This window comes from Coloeus monedula, assembly GCF_965178545.1.
Source record: "Coloeus monedula genome assembly, chromosome: Z".
NCBI classification, from domain to species: domain Eukaryota; kingdom Metazoa; phylum Chordata; class Aves; order Passeriformes; family Corvidae; genus Coloeus; species Coloeus monedula.
The window spans coordinates 45,824,950-45,850,249 of NC_138822.1; the positions used below are offsets into that span (position 1 = coordinate 45,824,950).

Genomic DNA, 25,300 nt, shown 5'->3' on the forward strand with positions numbered 1-25,300 from the left:
ATGCCTCATAGTGAGGGAGTCCTCTTGTTTCTCTTCTAGCATTTGGTGGGAAGCTGAAGAGTCCCCTGCGTGTTGTTTTGGTTGCCACACATGCTGACATAGTGAATCTGCCTCGGCCTGTTGGGGGAGAGTTCTGGTATGACAAAGACATCTCCTTGTTGAAGGAAATTAGGAACAGGTAAGTGGGAAGTATATTTATACATAGCACTTAAACATGCTAATTGGAAAGAAAAAATACTAAAATGCATTGGAATATGTAAAAGGTTTTCATATGGCTTTATGACATTATGGTATTTTGAATAAGTTCAGGAAGCCTATATTGTGCTAAAATTGAAACATACACCAATAGTACAGTGAGTAAGCTGCCCTGAGCTAAAATGAGCCCAGTGGTGTCAAAATTAATTGTAGCATAGGCAGTCTCACCCTGTAAACACTGGGCTATATCCAAAGACCCATTCCAGCCTTCCATCTAACATCTTGGTGCTCAGGTTTTGCCCTGGTCTCAGAAAAGTAGACAGTTTGCAGCTAAAAACTCTGGATGCAAAAGAGAAAACTTTATCAGAGAACTACCCTTAGCTCTGAACTGATGTAGGATAGGTATGAAAAAAACTTAAATGAGGCCTGGAAGTACTCTACAAACCCTACATGGTTTGCAAAAAGCTGGACTTTATGGAGTCACACAATGTGACAAGGTCATCCAAGAGGTATCTAGAAGTTAGGGAAACTTCTAGAATTCTTCAGCAAATGTCTGGAGCATTTGCTAATGGTAGATGGAAATAGGGAATTTTTCATGAACATACTATTGTTTAAAGTAACAATACCTTATATGCAGAGTGGGAAATGCAGAGCATTTAAGTGGGAACACTGGGTGTGAGAAACCATCCAAACCCGTGAGTATAGACACTTGTCTGGGTTGTACAAGAAACAGATGTAGGAATTCCAGCACAATGCAGGGGGAGAGGGGAGGAAGGCAGGAGGGGCAGTATCTTAATCAATTGAAAAGACTGAAGTACAATTGTATTAAGAAATAAACCGGATTTGGGGCTAAGTTAATAAGAATTTTTTTCTTTTAGATTTGGAAATGATTTGCAAATTTCAGAAAAGTTATTTGTCCTGGATGCTGGAGCATCTGGGTCTAAAGATATGAAGCTTCTTCGAAATCATTTGCAAGAAACAAGAAGCCAGATAATTTCTGTAAGTAGTGCCCTATGGTCTGGGTTGGATCAGCCAAAATGTGAACATCTTCTGTAATAATCTTCTGTAAATTTCAAACTTGGAACAATGAAGCATACAGAAACCACTGTTGTTCCAATTTTCTATCAGCATACTTGACAGGTCTTGTGATAAACAAACCCTTGAAATCAAAGATTCAGTCAGTATTTAGAAAATAGTAGCTGTTTTGACCAGGTGACCAAAATACTCTCTGTTGAAAGGAAACAATTTGAGATTTCAGTTCAGTCATAATTTTCTTTTTTGATTGGCAGCTATTGGATTCCAGCATTTTTTTAAATCAGCATAGTATTATAGAGAAACAGAGAAACATATTATAAATATATTTCAGGAAAGTAAGTTTTTCATTAAAAACCCACCAGACTAGAACAGTTTTCTCAACTGTTAGAAAGACAATTGCAAATATAGATATGTAAACTGAATCTGTATTAATTTTTGACTGCATTTTTAAATTGAAAAACACTGCTTTCAGTTGTATCTGTATGTGTAGGTATATGCATATGAGACTAAAGGTAAAGTGTAGCCAGGGTTTGATATTATCACCATGAATCCATGGAGACTTCCATACTAAGAACGACCAAGTCAAAATTTTTGTAGCCTGTGCTAAATGGATTAATATTATGTTACACACCAACAAGATTTTCTGCAGCTACTTTGGAAATGCATTTTTTTTGTAATTGATTAAGAGTGTATGTATTACTGAGTTAATTCTGTGGGTTGAGGAAAATACTTGGATTTATGCAAGATTCAGCCTATTTTACATTCCTGATGGTCTCTTGATTTTATAAGCTTTTCTTCTCTACAAAAACGTTATTTTAGCTATGGTCACTAGCTTGAAATCTGAAGGGGTTTACTGCATAAGAAGTGGAGGCTGTGGCTTGAGAATGTGGGAAGAAGGCATCAGTGAAGTCTAAGGCAATCAGTACATCAAAGTACCATTTTTGCTTCTTATTTAGTACCCCACTGTCTCATCTTTTAAGTAAATTGGTACTGTACAGATATTGATGAGCACAGATTCTAAATAAATCCTGATAATTCAAGAAATAAACATTAATTTACAGATCTATGAGGGCAACTCATGGTGATATTGGGAAAACTTGCTTTTTTCAGTGAAAAACTGGTTTCTGCAATTCACTTTTTTAAGGAAAGGTAGATAGACTTTATGGCAAGAGAATGCCAGATGAAAGAGTAAGGGTCCAGCACAAAGGAACTCTTTAGATCCATTAGACCTCCATTAAAAAAAAATAGTACACTATTCTCAAATGGATGTTTTCTGTGCTTTTCTAAGACTTGCCCACCTATGACTCACCTGTGTGAAAAAATAATCTCCACACTGCCTTCATGGAGAAAAATTAATGGACCCAACCAGCTGATGTCCTTGCAGCAGTTTGTTTATGATGTACAGGAACATCTTAATCCCCTAGCAAACGAAAATGACCTACGGCATATTGCACAGCAGTTGCATAGCATAGGAGAAGTAAGTATTTTTATCTAAATTCCATCTCTTTATTTGCAAGATATTGTTCTGGTAGAATATTGCTTTATGAGTTTAAGCAGATGTCTAAAGTTGTTTGGTTTTTTTCTCTTCCTCTTAAGACATAAGTAGAGACTGCTTATTAACGCTTTCTGTTATCATTATGTCTTGTGGCTTCTATTTTGTTCAACATAACCTCTTTGAGACAGGAATAATTAGTTTATTGCTACAGTTGTAAGAATATAAAATACCCAGAAAGGATCACTATGTTATCACCTTCAAGTGTTCACTGCATATGAGAGATTTATATGTGTCCATTAGAAATTGAATAGTAGGATAACAGCTTTGCATAAACAGCTTGCAAGGCATGACTAGGCTTTCCAGCTGTTAGGTTCTAATGGTTTCATTACTAGTGGAAAACAACAGCAAAATCTGTTTTTTGTTCTGAGTACTTGCCATATATTTAAATGCACTGTTTGCTTTTTCCTGTGAGCAGTGTTAATCAAGTTATGGGGTCAGTCTGTTAGGAAGGCAAGAACTTCGGCTATTATTTTGTACTTCACAAGATATAAACAGTAACTTTCATATTTATAAACAGATTAACATTATGCAGAGTGAAACTGTCCAAGATGTTGTGCTTCTGGATCCTCGCTGGCTCTGTTCTAATGTTCTTGGAAAAATCCTGTCAGTGGAGAACCCAAAAGCCCTCCATCACTATAGAGGTCGGTACACTATAGAGGACATCCAGCGTCTGGTGACAGATAGTGACGTGGAAGAACTGATACAGATTTTGGATGCCATGGATATTTGTGCAAGGGACCTTAGCAGTGGAGCAATGGTGGATATTCCTGCTCTCATAAAGACTGACAATCTCCACAGGTCTTGGACAGATGAGGAGGATGAAGTGCTGATTTATGGTGGTGTTCGAATAGTTCCTGTGGAACATCTTACCCCATTTCCTTGTGGAATTTTTCATAAAGTTCAGGTGAATCTCTGCCGGTGGATTCATCAGCAGAGCACAGAGGGGGATGCTGATATACGTTTGTGGGTAAACGGATCAAAGATTATGAATCGTGGAGCTGAGCTTTTAGTGCTGCTGGTCAACCATGGGCAGGGTATAGAGGTTCAAGTTAGAGGACTGGAAACAGAGAAGATCAAGTGCTGTTTACTTCTGGATTCTGTGTGCAGCACCATTGATAACTTAATAGCCACAACCTTACCAGGTCTTCTGACTGGGAAATATTACCTTAGTCCTCAGCAGCTGAGGGAACATCATGAGCCAGTAATGGTCTACCAGCCTAGAGACTTTTTCCGTGCACAGAGTCAAAAGGAGACATCATTAACTAACACTATGGGGGGATATAAAGAGAGCTTTAGCAGTATACTTTGTTTTGGGTGTCTTGATGTTTACTCCCAGGGAAGCCTAGGAATGGATATCCATGTTTCTGATCTGAATCTACTCACCAGGAGAAAACTAAGCCGACTTTTGGATCCACCTGATCCAATGGGCAAAGATTGGTGCCTTCTGGCCATGAACCTGGGCCTCCCTGATCTTGTTGCAAAGTACAATACAAATAATGGAACACAAAATTACTTTCTCTCAAGCCCAGTTCATGCCCTTCTGCAGGAATGGAGTAATGCACCTGACAGCACTGTAGGCATACTAATGTCTAAACTGAGGGAATTAGGTCGCAGAGATGCAGCAGATTTCTTACTGAAGGCATCTTCTGTATTCAAAATTAATTTAGATGCTAATGGTCAAGAGGCTTATGCTTCCAGTTGCAACAGTGGCACATCTTATAACTCGATTAGTTCTGTAGTGTCACGGTAAGAGGAGGTGTTTTGCATGGGCATCCTTTCAAAGCGCAGAAAGGATAAAAGATACTGCATAAAAGTTACAGTGCATACTAATTTATGAGATTTTGGATCAAAGGATCCTTCTCTGGCACCACCTTTTTTGTTCATAAACTTTCTACTCCTAACTGTGAATTGTTGCTCTTTATTAAAAAGACTGCTGTACTTCTGGTGGTTTAAAACTATTTCTGATAGAGAATGTGCTGCTTAATACTGCCATTTCAACTGGAAAGTCTTAACTTTTGGATTATGTACTGCAACTGTTTTATACAATTCTCCCCATAAAAGGTAGGGGGAGAGGAATAGCACATAGTACCTTTTATGAGTGTTTCTTACATTTGTTTTTTTCCCTTCCACTGTGTCCTCTGCTTAACATTTTTTTATATTTGTAAGGAGAGAAATCCACCATTTGTGGTCAATATGACCAAATTTAAGCGCATTGTTTTTAGCTGAAAAAGTGAGTGCCTTTTGCAGAAGGGAGAGTGCAGTTGATTTGAATGAACCTGCTGGAGTTTAAAGAACATGCTACCTCTGTTTCACTTAAATTGTCTGCATGCTTATCATTGCAAGTGGTGCTTGCCTGTTAATTTTTCCTGCACTTCTAAGACATTGGTGATGACTCATGCAGAGCATTCTTGTGCCAGTACTATACATATAGACATGTGATACCTAATCAACTTCAATTACAGTCAAATCATAATGTGAAAATCTCTTAAACTTGCCAATTATCATGCTTCGTTATTTCCATGCACCTCAGGTAAAAGCTCATATCATTATAGAGTTCAAAAACCACAAGTGTTGAATACTGCAGAATAATATTGTCTAGCTGTCAGTTGTAATTTGTGTATAACAAAGGTTTTCTACTATTAGATCCTGCATTACTTACTTCCTGTACTTGAAAACTTTGATGGGGATAAAAAAAAAAAAGGAAGCAAGGTTTCTTGCAGTGATAACTTTAAAATTGATATGAGGGAATATGACCCATTCTCTGTTCTAAAAAGCATGTAATTTTCATGGTGCGATATGTGTTTGTTTATATATATTGTATGTATATATATTAAGACTATTTTTTCCCTAATCTTACAATGTAGTAAATTTTAAAGGATTTTTCTACAAATAAACTGTTGCTTGTTGCATCCTTGTTGATCACATTGTGTTGATGAAGGGTATCAAAACTTCTCTTTTTTTTCAGTCACAATTGTGGAGAGGCAATGCCTGCCATCTGAAGTTCTGGGAACCTCCTGTTTGACTTCAGGGGGATTTCTTAGTAAGCTGCAGGAATGTTTATGTTTTTTTTTTTTTTTTTTTTACTGCAGAGGTGGTCCCTGTGCATGCAGAGAGATCTGCATTCGTTTCAGCAAATGGCAAGCCGAAGCAGTTTGCTACATAGCTTTTCCTTTGTGGTTTTTCATAATGGAAACCAACACAGCAAATGTGAGACTGTCATCAGGAATCCTCCAGATAATACTGTGCTGCAGAGGGAGAGGACACTTGTGCTGCAACAATGGTCCTTTACATTAAATATCCCCTCATCACACAAGGGACTGTGCTGGTGCTGCTTATTTAAAATCTCAGCATCACTCCCTGATAGCTGCACAGTCTTGGTATGGCACTCTATGCAGGCAGCTTAGCACAATACCTCTGCCCTGTGTATGCTGCAAAGGATTTAAGCAAGGTCTTCTTAAAATGCTAGTTGCTGTTTCCCCCTGCCTTTCCTTGCCTATTTTACCCTTACTTCATTAAATCTTTCCCCAGGTCCCGGCTATTGCTGGGCTCTATAGTTAACCATTCTTTTAAAGTCTAGTCCTCAGTAAGAAGTATAGTTTATGAGCAGTCCTACCCTGAGCTGTCTGTGTTTTGATATTCTGCCACTGACAAACTGTGTTCACAATCTCCCACCGCTGCTCAAAGCAGATCAGTGCAGAGCCCAGCTCCATGCAGCCTGTGTGTACCTCTGTCAATTAATGGCCACTATCATACTTCACCTTCCAGCTGTAGACATTTTTAGTACTTTTGTCAGATTCTGATAAGTGGAGGGGTCTTTCTCATGTCAAAAAACTTACTGGGTTTCTACCTGAAAAGGTTCCTCCCCTGCCCACCTCCCCAGATGCTTTATGCGCACTTGAGATGCTTGGTCAACTTACCAACACTGATTAACTACTCCTTTTGCTTTCTTTTTGTTTTTCCCTTCCCAACAGCATGTTCCTCACGGTTTCTTGCTTCCATTTACTGTAAAATGCAGCCCTGGGAGTATAAATTACTTAGTGGACTCTATGATGAACCTTTGACTAGCAGTCACAGCCTATTGCATCATTTACAGGTTTTGTGGTAAATAGTCTCAGGAAAGTGAATCACAGTCATAGGATAGCTTTGGATTCCTTTCTTATAAATCCTGTGCTACTGACCAAGAAAAGACTAATTTTTTTCCTAGATGACAATTTGGGGATTAAAAAAAAGGCTAACCAAGTGTTACAATCCCTTCTGTCGCTTCACTTTTATTAATTCCATGTTTTATTTTGTGAATGCAACTAGAAGGAGAACTTCATTCTACAGTTTTAAGAAATGTGTTTAAAAAATGCACAGATCCTGCCCTGACTCACTCCAAAAATGGAGAAAATGCAGGTCTTTGAAAGGTCAAAAAAATTCAGTCATATGTGTACAGAGTGTATAGTTTATGCAAGGAACATGGTAAGCTTAGCTCCTGACAGTGAAATAACTGAAGCTGGATACTAACCATCTTTGTAGCTTCAGACAAGAGCTGCAGAAACATAACCTTGAGGATAAAGCAATGAGTGACAATTTTAATTTTGTCTTCAAAATCCATAATGTAGACAAACTCTCAAGTTTGCTGCTCAAGGCCAAGATGCATTACAGATTACCTTGCAGTTTAGAAAAGTATTCTACTGACACCCAGATTCAAATTTTGAAGAAATTTTCAGAAGAAGATAGGGAAGAAGCGAACACCTTGGTGCAGGCCATTTTTCCAATGATTTCTCCCCAGCATGCAGCAGCATGCATCGAATAAAAGAAGTGCCTCACGTTGCTATTTTTATTGCGTGTTACTAGTTGTACTGTCTTTGTAAGTTTTGTTGCTGACCTGACTGGTGAGTTTGGAAAGTCACAAGAGATCAGTGGCTACATGCAAATGATTTGCTAACCTGAATAGTGAGTTTGGAAAGCCACAAAAGATCAGTGGTTACATGCAAATGATTTTAAGGTGGGCCAAGGGCATCCAGACGTGGCCTCGAGTGGAGGTGGATATATATGACTTCTCACCTTAAAAGGGTGAGGAGACAAGGGTAAGATGGAGACAGCCACAGGTTTTAGGATCTTTGGAATTCAAGTGATTGAGAAAGACTTATGAAACTACAAGAGTTTAGAAATTCCCGAATGTCACATGCTTGGCAGAGCCAGGAGGTTCAGAAAGGAGCCAGTTTCCTAAATAGTCAGGTCTTTACAGAGAGCAACAGTGAAGTTGTTAGAGCTGGCTGTGCTGCAAGCCAATTCCAGGTCCTAAACCTCTGTTGTCTGTGTTCCTCCCTCAAAGGAGAAATTACCTCCTTAATTAATTGCAACCTTTTTACTGCAGAGATGCTGTGTTGCAGCATCGTTGTTTAAAACAGGTGCCTCGATTTGAGTTGCATCACTATTCCAGCTTTGCCAATGAAATGGGGAGTAATGCCCAAGTTGTAACTCTAAAGAACGTAAATGAAGCATGCTGTTGGCTAAGTCTGAGGAGATGGAGCAGTACATCTTTGAAGGTGGCCTGAAAGCACTCTGCAAAATATTAAAATTTATTTCCATTTGATTTTTTATTTGTTAAGCTCAGTCCACTGGGTCACACACACACACAAAAAGACATCGAAAGTTCATTCCTGTTTCTTTTCAGGCACTGTCTGACTCAGAAGACAAGGTAATGGGTGGAAAAGAGAAAGAAAATCAGTTTTCAACAGCTCCTAAGGTACTTGCTTTCCAAAAGGGTTACAGCCAACCCACTCAGACTTTGCAGGTTAAAGTATTTGGGTCTTCAGAAGTCAGATGAGCGGTATATAGAAGAGAACTGATGGTATTCCTCTGTATGGAACAGTGGGACCCATCAGCTATGCTGCCTCAAAGCCAGATGAGGATCTCAGTGGACCTGGTTCGGTTTTGCATTAAAGAAGCTGACCTAGCATTTTTGCACTACCCAGACTACTTTGGGTGAGGTCCAGATCCAGCACATGCATATTTAAAGATCATTTTTCAGAAAGCAATTATGTTGCTGAGTCAGTTGGATGTATCTTAAAATTCACTGGCCTGTCCCGAGAGAAGGCAAACCTGGACCATCTTGCCCAAACTCTGGCTCCTGCTGACACCAAGCCTAGGACACTTACACTGCCAATATGCACTCACATACCCTAGGCAGAGAGGAAAACTAAGAAGAATTCAGAGCAGGGTGATAAGGGGTCTCACACAGGAGCGAATGCTTGAACATGCTGCACATCTCACATGGATTTCTTGGCAAAGAGATGCTGACAGCCTGAGCCCACACATACTTCTCCTGCAGAAATGTAGCACCTGCTGCAATGGTGCAATGCATTTCTGGTGGCTCTGTGTCCAGGCTCATGAATCCACACTCTGTTGGATCTGCAGGATTCAGAGTGCAGCTCGGTGAGGTCTCTTCCCTATGGAGTCAGGCATGGTCACAGTTGAGTGTAACACACCTGGAGAAGCTCTGGGCTACACGTTGGAAATATTGTCAGGATGCTTCTGCTGCACCTCAGCAATTGAAGCTGGAGGGCTGTGGGAGAGGGTTGGAATTTGCATGAGTAAGGACTAAGTGAGACATCAGCATGTGGTGCACAGGGAGGGGAGGCTGAAGTTGTACTTTTCAAGAAAACTGCTGCCAGAGAAACGTGGGAGAGAGGGGAGGGCTCTTGGCGTTAGAGGGGTTAGACTGCTGATGTTAAAAGACGGCATGCATATGACTCTTTGAGTCATCTTGTGCTTCACTTTTTGTGTTGCTCATTGCATTGCAAAATCTACTTTTTTAGCCTGGCCACTAAGAAGTATAGTTTGACTAGTCTATTTCCCATGAAAGATGAATCAGCCTCAATTTCAGACCCCCTACACAAGACTGCTTACAAGTCAAAATAGATGTAGCAATCAGCTAAGCAAAAGGAGCGCAAAGAGAAGGTCAGCAGTGAATCCTGCTATCACTAAATTTACCTACAAAGCACTATAGCTTTGCATCATTTTTAGGTCTTTCTATTGGTTGCAAGTGTGAGAAAAAAAATACTCTGCAGAGTGCTGACTGTACTCAATTACTGCTAAGCCAAAACTTCTATTACTGGAAAAATAAAGGGTACAAGTCTGGAATTTTGTGCCAAAGGCAATGTGTCAGTGCGTATGAAAGCCAGGGTCAGGTCCAGGTGAGTTGGTTTGGAAAGTCCTACTTTCCTAAGCCTATAGTATGGATTATTTCATCATTCCTAAGGTATATCTCTGCAGAAGAAGCAGGAAAGATATTTCTTTAGAGGTGTTTCCCAATAACGCCTGATAGCTAGGACTAGACTCAGATTTGGTTATACTTAAGAAATTAGCCACCATCCTCTACAACTAGAACACTTCAAATGAAAATTTTCTACAGACCCCTGCATTTTATGTTGGCAGCTGGAGAATGTTGTAACAATTAACCTGGAAAACATTGAAGGACGTGAGTCACCGTAACCAAATTAGCATCAGATAGGATGGGCTAAATTTCCTCATTTGCTCGGTCAGAAGGAAATATCACTTGCAGTTGCTAGACCTGGTAGTCAAGTACCAGTACTGGTTTCAGAGGAAACTTAAGGCCTCACCTGAAGTATCAATCTGCTTACAGAGGTTCAGAAAGGAGCTGCATGAATGTTTAAACTGATGGATTAACACAGTTTCCATGTAGGCTTCAAGAACTGAATCAAGGTCCAAAGCTTGCAAGTGCTACTGGGAAGAGGAGGATCTCCAGGCCTTTTTATCCCAGGTAATAACACCTGGATAAGAAGTGTTTTGCAAAGCACTTTACTGCTACCATCCCAGGAAAATACAGAAAGGAACCTCATCTATTGGTGTGAATTTGGGTCTACAGGACAGATATTAATGGATGAATACAAAGGTACCATGTGACTTCCCATTTGCCATTCATTCTCCAAGACATACTGTGGGTTCGTACTAAGCAAAACAGGGAGAATATTTTTCAGCAGAAGGTGAAGCAGAGTTACAGGAAGAACTACTTCCCCAGCTGTGACTTAGCACCATGCAGTTGTCCTATTTCTTACTATCATGGCTAGGAAAGTGCTACAGAACTCCCACAGCCACCAAAGAAAAGCATGCCAGGGAGAAATTCTGGCTTTTTTTATACATTCTTCTTCAGTAAGGATGTTCAGTTATTTAAACATTCAGTCTTCCGTGCTAGCATAGTATTTTCACAATTCCCTTACCAGACCCACCTTTCTGCTTTAAATTACTCACTGCAGGGAAGAATGCCACATCACTCATGAAATGCTGTCTGTGGCACCAGGTGAGCCAGGCGTTGCACGGAAGGAGAGCACAGGTCAAAGCGAATGCATGGGGTGGTTGTTAGATAAACATGATGGTCCCAGGGCCTCTTTCTACCATCACTTCAACCATGTACCCAACTCCAGCAAAATTCAGCTGTGCAGTGTGGATATGATCTCTGAATTTCCCATGGATATACCTGTAAATACCAAAAATGGCATCTGGTGAAGAGAATAGAGGTGCAACTGTTTTATGTTTTTCTTTATGGTGTGCTAGACTTAAAGCATTTTTCACATTCCACCAGTGAGCTCAAGAGCAGACTTCATAATTACAAAGGGATCTCACTAAACTCAAGTTTGATGTTCATGTGTATTTGTACAACTGCATTAAGCACTAAGGGGAGCATTTCTGACTCTTTCAGTGTTCATTGGACTATACCTTTTCATTTCCAGAAGTGAAGCCAATTTATATAAAATTGCTAGAAGCCACTTTTCAGCAAATATTTATCATTGTCATCTCTGATGCACATTGTTTTTAGGATGTTGTTTCAATGAAATCTCCAAAAGAAAAGTTTTCTCCAATGGAAAAACACAATCTTTGGCAGAAATTTTCCATAATCTCCTAAGAGAAACTTCTGCCAACTGTTACTTTGACTGGTAAGTTAAGTAATATCCAAATTGTTTTTGTTGTTAGAAGAATTAGTTTCAAAATCTAGTAGAAAAAACTCCTGTAATCCACTATCAATCTGGAACCACAAGTCCTTTTTACACATCTACATAGCAATACCACAGCATAGTCCTGACTTCAGTGTGCCTTTGCATTACAGACAGAAGTTGTTGTGGTTTAACACCAACAAGAAATTAAACCCAAATAAACCACTCCCTTATCCCCAAAACTACCAGTAAGGGAGGGACAAAAGCAGAGGCTATGGGCTGAGATAACAATTTTCTCAATGCAAAAAGCAATGGAATAAGAAACGCACAATAACAACAAAATGAATACAAAAAGTATACAAAGAGACAGGGTGTTTTACCCACAAAAATGTATTCACCCTCAGGAACACAAACAAGATGGCGGACCCCAGACAAAGGCAATATGGCAACCTTCCCCCGCCCTGCACCTGCCAAGAACAAGGGCCAAGAGGATGGCGGGGCTCCCACAGGCAGTGTTTCCCAACACCTGACCTCTGGAGAGGGGGAGGCAAAATGACACCCTTCTGCTAGGGTGCCTGGGTTTTCCTGCCGAAGCCACGATGTGGGAGGTGTACAGGAACAACCTGGCCAGGCCCCCTGCAGCGCTCAGTCAGGCCCCTCCCTGCCACCCGGGCAGGGTGAAGGAAGGCTATTACCGCAGGCCTGGGCCCTAGGGTATATCACCGTGTCCCGCAGCCATAGGGAGGAGGAGGAGAGAAGATCCAGCAGGCAGGAATTGTGCAGCAAGACTGATTGATTTAAATATTTTACAAACTGTTTTATAGACTTTTTTTTTCATAGTCTAATTGGACAAAGGATCAGCCACCCCTTGGGGTGATTGGCTAAAATCCTAAAACATCCATTGTCAAAATATTTTTCTACTATACCATAAACAAGACTTTTCAAGGTTGCAGGTGGCTTGGTTGTTTACATACCCTGCTACCTCTTCTGTAAGAGAGAAAAGTCTCTCACGGACTTAGAAAATAGCAAGAAAATCCTTGCTAGCAGCATTTTTGTATCTACAGAAGGCCACCTTCCCTAACAGGAATTTACAGCCCTGCATCCACGCATACACAGCAGGTACGAAGACTGTTATGCCACTGCAACCTTATTATTAACATCCACCAGGCCCAGAGCCACATTTTGCATGAACTAAAGCCAATTTCCATTTGTAGCTTGGAGAAACTGATCTGCAGACCTAATCACAGCCAACTCAGGGGCTTACATTTCTCTGCCTGTGCTGAGGTTAACCTCAAAAAGTAAAGTGTGCAAACAGTGCTAATGACAATTTTGGGAAGCAGTAGGATCAGGTGCAAATACAGTAATTTCAGTTGTAACAAGGAGCTGTTTGTATTCTTTTTCTGCAACTTCCAGTTTTAAAATTTATCTGCCAAGTCAATTCATTTGTCTTTTTCAAATCTAGAAAATGAAATGAAGTATGGAAATCTTGTAGTGTAAGTGATTTTGGCTATATTGTGAAACAAGACAACTAAGAAATTGGGCTGGAATTGCTCAATGTAAACATTGTCCAAGAGCAGTCTTTCACACCAAGAGAGAAACTGATTTCTGCCTCCTCTGCTTGGTACAAGTGTTTCCTGTGTATGCCCAAGCAAAAGACTTCCTACTGTGGACCAGAGGGTGCTCCCCAACACTTAAAAATCCCAGCTGGAGACACACTGTGTCATGTTCGTAATTCAGGCAAGGCCTTCATTACCACTGCCAACAACAGGGATTTCTTGAGTGCTCTGTTGCCATCAGGCAGGGTGTGGTGCAAGGTTATTAAACATCCTCTGCCACTTAGTTTTCATCTGACACATGCTTAATTGTGAGGATGTCCTTCCTCTTATTAGTGTTTGAATCAGTCCCACAGTTGATGAGAAATGTTGGCTAAATCATGTTATACAGTAAAAAGTATTTAAAGCCACAGCCATAGTATTATGGAAAAGGCAAGTTCAGATGACATGTTATCTCCTCACATTTCTCAGCATTAGCCAGGAAGAGCACTGTCGTATTCCTGATGGGCAGAGATGCAGTAGTTGACATGACAAAGGGACTGGCCTGGATGCCCCTGTGGAGGGAGGAGGGCTGCAGTGTAAGCCATAAGTAAGGGAGACTTTATTCAATGTTCTCTGTCATCTCCTGCTATTTCTATTAATTATATGGAAGGAGACTGGTGATAAAGGTAGAATGGGAATGTGAAAAAGAAGGAGATGTGTGAAATGAGTGGGTTTTGACCTTGTCAAATGGTTGGGAATATTATTTACTAGTAGATGTTGATCGAAGGTGCAGTGTTCAGATGCCAAGGACTGAAATTAGAGTCTAGGGTCAAAAAAAGGATGATGTTCTTGCACAAGGAACAAGTTCCACAAGCTGTATCATAAATAGCATAGTCCTTCCTTCCAGCTTTTAGTCCATCAAATTACAGAGACAGTTTCAAATCTGAGAAACCAAATGTGCTCCTCCTAACCTCTGCTCCCTGAAGCCTACCTGTGATTGCCAGCTCCAACAAACCAAGTAATAAAACACTTTGAGGAGTGGGAATGGAATAATTAAGTGTTGAAACAATCAGACTAGAAAACAGCATTCACCTTTGCGACACATCTACACTGCTTTCTGCAGGGAGCAGAGACAGTTTTAAATGGCAGCTGGAGGCAATGACAAGTCCTCTTCGTTACTCACCATGATGCAGAGAGTCTTGGGAATGGGAGGCCCTCGTTTATCTGTAGTCAAGGTAAACAAGGCACCTGGAAAATAAGCCACTCTTTCTAAAGCCAGCCCATGTTCTGGTATGGTTTCCTGGAGAGCCCTGTATGTCCAGTTCTGACAGAGTCCCTTTAGATTGATTGCAAGAGGGAGTCTAATTCTGCCAGCTTAGTAAATGCTCTGTTCAGCTTACCTAAACTGGCTTGTAAAAGAAGCATGGTTAGAGGTTAGTGGGAAACTGTAAACAAAACTAAGCATGTAGCAGCTAACATAACTACAGGGTTGAGGCAGAGAGGAGCAGGTGCTCTTCTGGATGATAGCCACAGTTCAAAGCCTTAGTCCATGTGTTTTGATCGGGAGACTGCTGGCAACTGATCAACAAATGTGACCAAGGCTGACATCTCCTGTTTGGAGGGTAGTTGGTGTGTGAGAGTGCATGTGTGTTTACAGCTAGAGTCAGGACAGATGACAGGGGTTAGGTACTCTGTTGCAGCAACTTCTGTACTTCTCATGTTTTGCTTTTATTTACTTTTCAGTTTTACTTTAGTCCAGAATATTTTGGCAAAAATGGAGAGAGAGTAATAGAGAGTTTATATCTGATATGTACATGCTAGGCTAGGTGTATTAGATTCTGGTTGGTGTGAATCTCTGCCTAGCTTGCCACAGAAGAGATTTTAACCAAGTTCTGCCATTAGTCAGCCCTCTAGTCTCAACACTGTAAATTTTGATGGTCCATATTTCCTGAGCTTCTTAAACTAATCTAAAGCCGTGTTTCACTAAAAGGGAAAGACCTGTCCTGTCCACCCTTGCTTTTCAGTCTTTCACACTAGTACCTGGAATGCTCAGCCAGTTCAGCTCACTCATCCAGCAGGAAGCTGTCACTTGGCTTTTGAGAGCATTGTTTGCAGCCCAATGAACTTGCTGCTACAGCTTAGAGCAGAAATGAGAATTGACAGAAGAGGGAGGGGCCAGAATGTCTCTTTTTCAGCACTAATCCTGGTTCAAATCAGCCTGAATTGCTTGATAAACCACATCCATATATAGTTTCAAACTCTGTAAAGGTGTGACTCCAGTATTTGTTTTAGCTAAAAGTATTTCCATAAGCTCTGGTTAAACTGTCTAGATGACAGCGGCCCTTGGCAGAAACTAAAACAGTCCTCTACTCACCACTTCCAGGGAAACAGCAACTATCCCAAATGCAGAAACACTAGCAGATGTGAGCTGGGAGAGTTTGTACTATGGAGAATGTTTAACCAGAAAGGCAAGCCCTGAGACCAACAGCACCTGTTCTGGAGAGGACAGCACAGTAAATGCAGCACTGTGGGATTGACCTCTCCTGACTCAGTGCCCTCCCTTCAGTACTAGGTTACTCCTGTTAGCAAATATAGAGTGACATCCACAGCCCTTTCCTTCTCTCCTCAGGCTGTCTGGGTACAGCTAATTCTGGTTCATCTGGTGATGAAGGCACAGTTAGTACTGAAGAAAGGAAAAGGAAGTTTGCTGTGCTCCTGCCTGTGCCACAGTGGCACTGCTGAAGTCACAGAGTCCATCCTTGACCCAGCCCTCTGTGGTGTGCTGACAGTTTATAGTCCTGCCCTGCCTGCAAGGGCTGGGATGCAGTTCAGCTCAGGCAATGTTTCTAAAACTAGTTCAAGTCTCAGTGCTGCAAAAGCTCTTGAGCTTTCAAAAGACCATTACTTTTGCTAAGTTCCTAAGAGCTGTATAGGGTATGCTGGTCCTCCAGCCCTGTCACAGAGGTGCAGATGTAAGCCATTACCCATCTCAACAGGACCTGGGCTTTACATGCTGCAACAAAACAAGAACTGGGAGGAGAGAGGCTTGATAGAGGTGTGGATGGAAAGGCACAGAACATGAAGAAGAAATGTGGTACTACTCACCATTAAACATTTTTGAGCAAAACTCAAACATTAGTGTGTCATCTGTCCCACTTCATCTCTTTCATCACACCCATCAGATATTTTCAGTCTATTGGCTTTTGGATTTGTTGCTTTCCTTTCAGTCTGAAAAGAAAGGGGAAAAAATGCATGCTTTTATAGATAGGCAGCAGCTGCTGCAAATGTTGCTTCCTAAACCAATATAATGAGCAAGGTTAATTTTAAATTCAAAGTACAATTACAAAGCAAGACTCAATTTTCCATTTCTTGCACACCCAATACCACTGATGATTTCAAGACCTGAGTCTACATGACTCTGTCTGGGAAAACATTAATAAAACAAGCCAACAAATCATGCCAGTTCTGTCAGTGAGTCAGAAAGCATTTTCCTGTATTTGAAAAAACCCTGATGAATTTAAGGGCTGTTCTGTGATCCTGCTTCTGAAGAATGGTCTTCATTTAATCTGTTCGCTCTTCACCCTCAAAGAAGCAGGGCTTGCCATGCTGTGGCTGGCACATGGCCCCAGTTGTCTGCAGGGGCCATGCTCCAGAAACAGCCTTGCAAGAAAGGCACCACCCTGAAGCTAGAGCAGCGGTATCAGCTTGGACCCGGATACCAGGTCAAGTGTGACCAAGGATTAAGGCATTGCTTTTGGATGGTGGGTTTCCCAGGTATTGCAGCTGGATACCAGACTGTGGACAATATCGCAGCTAAACTGTTTCTGTAGATCAGGGTGAACTCTGAGTGGTCCACGTTTTCTCACTGAAGAAGTTACAGCACCCCTCACCATTTGACCCGGCTCGCTGGGAAGCGGGTATTTTTTGTGTAACAGTATCAGCTGCAGACTTATCAATGATGCAGCCTCCTCACAATTCTCCCTGTTCCAGGATGTTTTCTGCACCGTGGGGAAGATTTGCAGATTGGGAAATCACACTTCATGTGACTGGAGGATGGTATTCATTTTTACAACTTCCAGAGTCTTTGAGTCTCTAAGTAGTACATGTATTAAAAAGGAGTACAGAAAGCTATTTATAATTCTATTTCCCTGTATGTTTTGTCTTTTATTTACTGTGTATGGAAACTGCATTAATTTATCAGGGCTTTGGAAATACGTATTTTTGAATTATTTCCTCTTCGTGTATAAAGCAAATGTACAGACTCATCAAAATAAATAAGTACAAAGGACTGGGCTGTGCTATGGAGAAAAGCTGTACAGTTCTGGACAGGCAAAAGATCTGTCGTTGCTTCAGATGTGGGTAACAGTGGCCTTTACGCCTGCTTCCAAAGTGCAGAGGTATTACCGCAGGCCTGGGCCCTAGGGTATATCACTGTGTCCCGCAGCCATAGGGAGAAGGAGGAGGAGGAGAAGATCCAGCAGGCAGGAATTGTGCAGCAAGACTGATTGATTTAATTATTTTACAAACTGTTTTATAGACTTTTTTCTTCATAGTCTAATTGGACAAAGGATCAGCCACCCCTTGGGGTGATTGGCTAAAATCCTAAAACATCCATTGTCAAAATATTTTTCTACTATACCATAAACAAGACTTTTCAAGGTTGCAGGTGGCTTGGTTGTTTACATTCCCTGCTACCTCTTCTGTGAGAGAGAAAAGTCTCTCACGGACTTAGAAAATAGCAAGAAAATCCTTGCTAGCAACATTTTTGTATCTACACAGAGGTACAACTTTTACCTCTCCAACAATTAAAAAAATACACTAGCTAGGAGATGAGATGAATGTGCATTGACTTAAAAGACAGAAACCTGAAATGGAAATGAAGAGAAACAAAAATTCCTTCAAGTGGAAAATTAGAGACAGGTGAGAAGGGCAAAATGTAAGCAAGCAGGTTTCCCACAGTCAGCAATTCTTCCAGGCTTTATATTAGTCATTTTTCTGTTTTAAAAACTGGGGCTTCTTTCTTATTTTTTCCTGCTTAAATGTTTAAGGGTGTTTTCTTTAAACGGTTCAAAACTAACTTCAATAGTTGAGTACAGGGAAAAACCAAGAGAATGTGTAGTGCTAAGCAGAGGAGTCACCCAACCAGCCTCTGTGAAGATACTTCCCTGCACAAGTATTTTATGTAGGAAAAACCACTAAGTACCTTTGAGGACTAAAATGAGAAGTCCAAATGTTGAAGATTTTGATGGAAGCAAAGATCTTCTTGGAGGAAATAATCTGTAGACTCTCCCTTTCCTGATCTCATTTTCCCCTGCTAAGACAGCCAGTACGTTTTCACTAACTAGGTTTTTATCAATATTATTAGGGCAGGAGAGGGAGTACAGTCCCAAATTCTGAAGCTGAGTTTCTGTAAAGAAATAGGAACCTGGCTTTTTGACTCCCTCAAAAGAGCTGTTTTTGCAGTGTTACAACATGCAACTCTCGCTGGTGTCCACTGGAATTTGATGAGTTTCTAAAAGCTGCCTTTCAACAATAACCAGGCATACAAAGCATCTGTGATGTCTTCCTGGCTGTAGCAATTTGTTTATCAGTAGTACAGAGAGAATAACATGCCTGTATCTCTCTGTAAGGAGGCTTCCAGGAGCTGCCTGCAGCTTACAGATGCAGACAGACACTGTTGCTGGCTCTCTAGCATAGACAGAGGTAAGAAAGTTCAGTCATGTCATCAAGGAAGAGTGGAAGGCATTGTAAGGGACTTTCTGAGAGCATTCTCAAAGGGCTCTAATGTGGTATATGCCAGCTAAGAGTTTCTTGCAATTGCAATTGTCACATAAAAGAGAAGAGAGACTGCAACTGAATAGAGACAGGCAACTGTGCAAACCCTAGTCTGTTGTGAGTCAGTTACAAGCAGCATGCATCTGGCAGTGTAAAGATGCTTCCAGCCACCTCTTACACAAGTCCTGCTCTAAGTAAATGCAGTCCTAGAGCCAAGAGCAGCTTTGACACTTGCTTGCTTGCTCATTATTAAACATTAGAATAGTATTTGCTGGTGCTTCTATCCTAAAAGTCATCCAGACTAGAACTGCAGGTGCTGCACTTTGGTATGAATCATAGCGTAAATATTGCCACAGTCACTGCTTGTCACAAACAGGTTTATTTCAAAATGACCATTGCCACATTCCTCCTTTGTCTGGCTGTTCTACAATTCTTCCTCGATTCCTGTCAGCACACTTGCCGCTGGGAGGTGAGAGGAATGGTCTTTTTTTTATCCCTCATCACCCTTGGAGGCACAATCTGTACAATTCACCCGTGAAAGAGGGTGAGGGCTCTCTCATCTGACCATTCCATAAGATAAACAAATATGCTGATTTCACACAGTCTTTTTTTTTTTTTTTTTTTTTTTTTTGCAATATAACCACAAATCTATTACATCCGATTTCCTGCACAGCCTGTGTGCAATGCACTCTGGTAAAATAAGGGGAGGTGTCTGGTGCAGGGAGATCCTGGAGTGCACTGCTGCACTGACTCAAGTCTGCCTGGGGACACAGCATTGCACAATCGTCAAACTGCATAGCACAACTTGCCCTGACCCCATCTCCTCCCCTCTCTCACCTCCAGTCTGTCTGTACAGGGGCTTCTGGGGAGATAGAGAGGGCATTGCAGCAGGAGGGACACATCTCTCATCAGACCTTCAGCCATCCCACTGTCCTTTTGCAACATCGTGCCTTCAGGCTATCTGTCAGCCTGAGGGTAAGAATTCGGTAAACAAGAGCACAAATCAAAAACCAACATTGTGACCTATTTAATGGGAAAAAGACTATGTCAACCCAAGCTACTGGCAAAACTTGTTTCATTGCTATAGCTGCTAGCCAAGTAAGTCATGTGTGGGCACATGCATTTGAAGTCACCATGCTAGCAGGGCTCCTGCTCCACACTTTTAAATGTCCTTGTAAAGGCTTGGTTGGATGGGAATGTATCTAGGCACATGCTATTTCTGCAGCAGCAAGAAGAGTCTGGGAGTTGTTTCTCAAAGGGAAAGCATAATGCCTTTCTTGATCAAGCAGTCTGGGTACTGTATGGGTACCATGTGAGTGGTGTGTGGTTGTCCCAAAGAAGGCACTATGGAGGACACTGTTCTCCACTCCATCTTCTGCTGCATGCTTTCAGTTACCTCCTTCATGTAGACAGATAGCTGGGCAACAACTTGAGAAGAAGCCAAGCAAAGGTTTGCAGGGATGTTTACAGCACAGGGGATGACTTTTTAGTCAAAGAGAAGGGGGAGAGGCAACAAACCAAACACATCTATTCCAGTCTGAGGAAGCTCCAAAGAAATCAAATTGTTCCAGTGACAAAAAAAACCTCTGCAGAGATGGTAAGACAAGAAAGCATAAAGCAAGGCTCAAGGACAAGTGGGGAAAAAAAGAAAAAAAGGCCATAACAAGGCCTCTGTAACACGGCAGCTTTGATCTTCTGCCCTAACCCTGCTAGTTTCCATGTACAAGTAATGTGACTGCTAATCTTCTGCTAATCTTATCTCTGAGTAGCATAGCTTCATCAACTCTGCCTGAAGAAAATGCTCAGCTTGTGATGCTTAGAACATTCTCCTCCACACATCAATAAACACACATATTGCTCTCCACAGTGCAAATAACTTTTAACAGAAGAAACCAGGAGGGATTGGAGGAGATTCCTTCTGTCATGAAACACATGGTATACAAACAGCAACACCACCACCATAGATTCACTGTATTCAAGCCCTCAGTTTGGACCCTTTGGACACTGGAGATACATATATATAAATATAACTATGAAATATTGCTTTAACACTTGTACAGGTGTGAAACAAAACACTAATGATCCTTATATACTTCATTGCAGAAAGTAACCCTGGAAAAAACTGCAGTGTGGTCTTCACAGTAGCTTTGGGGAAGGAAGAAAATTTCTTAACAGTTCCACTTGGCCTCCATAGCATAACATTCGCTTACACAACTCTGAGAAATTTGTTAATTTCTCAAGTCAGGTGTCAAAAAATGTCAAGTTACTCTCCATTTAGTCCTCTGAGAAATACTGTCTTAAATTATACACTCTTCAAAAGACACTTCATTCAGTAGAGTGCATTTATGTGCCCTATAATTAGTTTTTTATTTTAGTCTTCCTGAAATTTAGTGCTACAGTGCTGGGAAAAAAAATGATGCAGTGCATTACAAGTGCATAAAAGACTTAGTGTTATCAGCTATTCCCTGAGCAGAAAAAATTAATTCTTCCATCCCACTGAAGCAGACAACTTAGGTGTTTAGGGCTTAGTCCTGCAAAAATTTTAAAGTGTGTGTGTGTAGTTTATTCATGTGAGTGAATTGACAGAATTATATGAGACCACCTCTCTGGATAATAATACAAGGCATGCGTTTTTTTCAGAACTGGCATGACTGGAGGTTCCAGCCATTTGTTGAAGAAATGCCATCTATAGAAATGGGATAGCGTTCTATTTTTAAAATGTGTACTGAATAATGGACTACTCAGGCAATGTATTGACCTTTTGTGATGATTCTTTCATCCTAACTGCTTTTCTAAGATGCTTTCTTAGGAAAACAATTGATGTTTATTATCATTGTTGGTTCCTGTTACTGATGAGAAGCACATTGTCACACCTTACTTGGCAGTCACAGGACGCTCAATTTTTAGTGATTTCGCTTACCCCAGAACACTTCACCTAATTAGAAACAGTCAAACGGAAAAGCAAAATTCATCCTGTCTTTGCCTCCTCCTTTGTCTGTAGGATGCCTGCTTGCAGTACAAAGTCTTGAGCTCTGTAGACAAGGATATTGCACTGCCTGTTTGCTTCAACACACTTCACTTTCTTTACAGAAGAAGCACAGGTAGGAATTGCTCTTCTTAGCTACAATTCATCATTCCAAGAATCTACCAGGCTTCAGTAATAACACAGAGGTAGCTGTGGGATCTTCCACAAGTAAATGAGACAGCAGCTGTGGAGATAGATGTCAACATGGATGGCAGAAGAAGTAGTGTGAGGGCAGAACCAATGAATTTTCATTATTGTTGGGGCTCTCTTTTGTCTCCTATTCATTCTTTTCTCTCTGTATCTCTTCCCATCACTGAGCAAGTGAATGCTGTGCCACAGATTGAAGCTGTAGATGCTCAGATTGGGGAACACTGCAGTGCAGCTGCCAAGCACTGGTTTATGGCAGCTGTAATCTCCCTGGCTTTCCCCCAGCAGAGGCTCTGGTTTGGTTTTCTTCTCTCCTATCAAAAAGCTGCCTTCCAGGAAAGTTGGAGATTTCTCCCTTTCACATCTGACTTGTGGTGGCTAATGTCTTCAAAAGATATAGCAGGGAAATAGACACGTGGATGACATGGTGCCCTAGGTCTGATATTCTCTAGGGGGAAAAAACAAACAGAAGGTACTGATGGTCTGACTAAGGGAGTGGGAGCAGGACAAGTGTGAATCTCACCATTTATTCTGCATTGCCTACCTAGTGGAACGCTTACTCGCACACTTTCAGCTCAGCCTACATAAGGATGCATGGTAAGACACTGTGTGCTTCACTATGATTCATGTGAAACTTGAATATTTTCTTGAATTCAAAAGCTGTTTGAGAAATGTGAGGTAACTCTAGTGGTTCCCAGAACCAGTGGGAGAGAGGAACAAAATGGAAACATGGGGAAAACAGGCAACAAGCATGTGAATTATGCATATACACAACTGCAAGTACATAACTGAAGGTAAGGATAAGGTTGTCCAGGGACCTGAGGATAAAACTGTTCCTTCATGATATTTCTCCCTTGCTTAGGATTCATAAAGAGCCACTCACAGCCCTACTATCTGCAGTCTTATAAAAAAAACACTCACTGCACCCTGCAGCTGAGCATCTGTGAACTATGCTCTAGTATGTGAGAACAAGTAAGAAGTATCCTCTTAGACTTCTCTGCGTGAGGAGGAGAACAGCAAAAAGTCAGCCAAGACCTCACCGGTCCATGATATTTCTAGACTGCTATTTTCTCCTTCAAGCCTGTAGTTAATTCAGGATGCAGAACTACATCTGAGCTGAATTGAATTACAAATCATTGATGAATTCTTGTTGTCTTTCCAGTGTTTTGCATAAAAGAAATGGTTCAGGCCCTTTTCAAAGAACATATTAGCAATTTATCATTAAAAAAAAAATCAGTTTGAGAATTGGTTTTCATCTTCTGCCACTAAAGTTTGGGCAGTGCTGCAGTGACATATATGCTGATTTGTAATCCCAAAAAATTTGTTTCTGCAACCAGGCTCTAGCTAGGAAAACATGTAGAAACAAGTCTTGACAGCTGTGTGAAGGTTTTACAGAGACACTGGTCCTGAATTATTTTCAGGCTTGATCCCTTATTCCCTCACAGGTCTTGGTTAACAAAGCATTGTTAGTTAATGTTTGTGGAAGAGGAAGGTATTTAAACAATGCAAAATAGTGCCTTTAGTAGTGATACCATTACAGTGAGGTATTTTATTATCTCTTTTTTATTTTGTTTTGATTATCTTCAGTCAAGATCTAGCCAAAACCATACAATGTGCATTAACTCAATATCTAGGGTGGCTGCTGACCTCTGCTTCTCTCAAAGGATAGTGATAAGGTAAGGCTAACACTTAATGAAATCAAATTTTACAGAGTGAATGGTCTTGGTGATAAAGCTTAGGGGCAGGGGGGAGGAAGAACTTATTTTTTGCTGGTTTTATTTTGAAGAATTTGAGGCATAAAAGAGCATATAAAGGACTATGAACTGACTTGATGGATGTAAGAGAAAAGTTGTGGGAAACGTTAAAAAATCCCATATATTCTGCTTAAGCCATCTATGAGTCACTTCTAGCAACTCTGTCCTTTGTCTGTCTTAATTTTCACTCTGCATGAGGAGCCAGAAGTACACAACCTTAGTCATCTGAGGGAAGATTAGGAGAAAGACTACTGGCAGCAGAGGGGCCCACGTCTGAGGAGATGAACTTCTATCTCACGGAGGTTACCACAGGAGGAGCAAACAACCTCAGTGGCACTGGATTTGTACAGGATCATCAGACAGGCACAAAGCTTCCCTCGAGTCCAGGTGAAAAGGACATGTTATAGAGCTAAAACATGAAGATACATCCATGCTAGACATTCTGGTACCATTTAAAACATGTTTATATCAATTCCAGTTTGAAAGCTAACATGAAAAGCCAGACAGTTGTCTAAGTCAGAATTTTCTAAACTATTTCTTAAAGACATTTTTGATGACTCTTTGATTTAATGTTTCCAGTCCCCTTCAGACAAACAAGGCAACTGAAGACTTGCAAGCTGGGCAATAGGCAGTGTAGTTCTTAAATGTGGCCAAATACAGAAAGAAAATTTGCACTGAAACCTGCAGCAAGGAAAGCCTTTGTTAACAGACACGGTAGCTGGAGCAGACTGCATTCACCCTGGCAAAGCCCTTAAACACAGCCTCTGTTTTGAGCAGTTATTTGTTTAGCCAAAAAACAAAGTCCTTAAAAAAAAAGTCAGCTGGGGGAGAGGAAACAGCCAGCAGTCTGTTTGGATTGTAGTGTGTGCTCAAGTGTCTGCCCTTCATGCTAATGGGATGGCTTGGGACCACTATCAGGGGGCAGTAGAGCAGAAGGCAACCCAGGTACACAGCATCGGGAAAGCTGCTGAACAAAGGGGTTTCACCACATTTCCAGCCATGGGCAAAGGCCAAAGTTTTGCATTAAATCATGGATATGGTCAGTAATGAGTTGTTTGCAGGCCGGTGTGTAAAATAGCTTACTTAGCTAATATCCAAGTCTGACTTTGAGCAATAGAGCTCAGGGAGGGAGGTATCTACAGGTAGAGGACACTGACATGTGAGTGGTGAGGCTTGGCTTGAGCAGGTCCCAATATTAGGCAGCTGGGCCACAGTCCAGCACAGCTGTAAGCTACTGTAGGCTGGTGCCACAACCACTCCAGGTCAGCCCACTTTTCTGGTAATGCACACACACCAAAGGATAGCCTGCTACAAGAGCAGAGGAAAACTCTGGTGACAAG

The 25,300-nt window shown here is 41.2% G+C and overlaps 1 protein-coding gene and 1 long non-coding RNA gene across 2 annotated transcripts in view; one reads left to right on the forward strand and one right to left on the reverse strand.

Moving 5' to 3' along the window:
• Window positions 1–4,535, forward strand: part of DAPK1 (death associated protein kinase 1) — a gene marked incomplete at its 3' end in the record, with an annotated part of 86,627 nt that extends 82,092 nt beyond the window's left edge. Inside the window, exons 23-26 of the mRNA XM_082300902.1 lie at window positions 40–178; window positions 1,074–1,194; window positions 2,519–2,707; window positions 3,303–4,535. Of these exons, the coding sequence (XP_082157028.1) occupies window positions 40–178; window positions 1,074–1,194; window positions 2,519–2,707; window positions 3,303–4,535 (1,682 nt within the window). The remainder of the gene's footprint in view (window positions 1–39; window positions 179–1,073; window positions 1,195–2,518; window positions 2,708–3,302) is intronic.
• Window positions 4,536–9,230: 4,695 nt separating this feature from the next.
• Window positions 9,231–16,457, reverse strand: LOC309585332. The gene is made up of 3 exons (XR_014227289.1): window positions 16,365–16,457; window positions 11,023–11,270; window positions 9,231–9,338 (listed from the first exon to the last, which is right to left on the reverse strand). It is a non-coding gene; the product is annotated as an uncharacterized lncRNA (long non-coding RNA).
• Window positions 16,458–25,300: the final 8,843 nt, after the last annotated feature.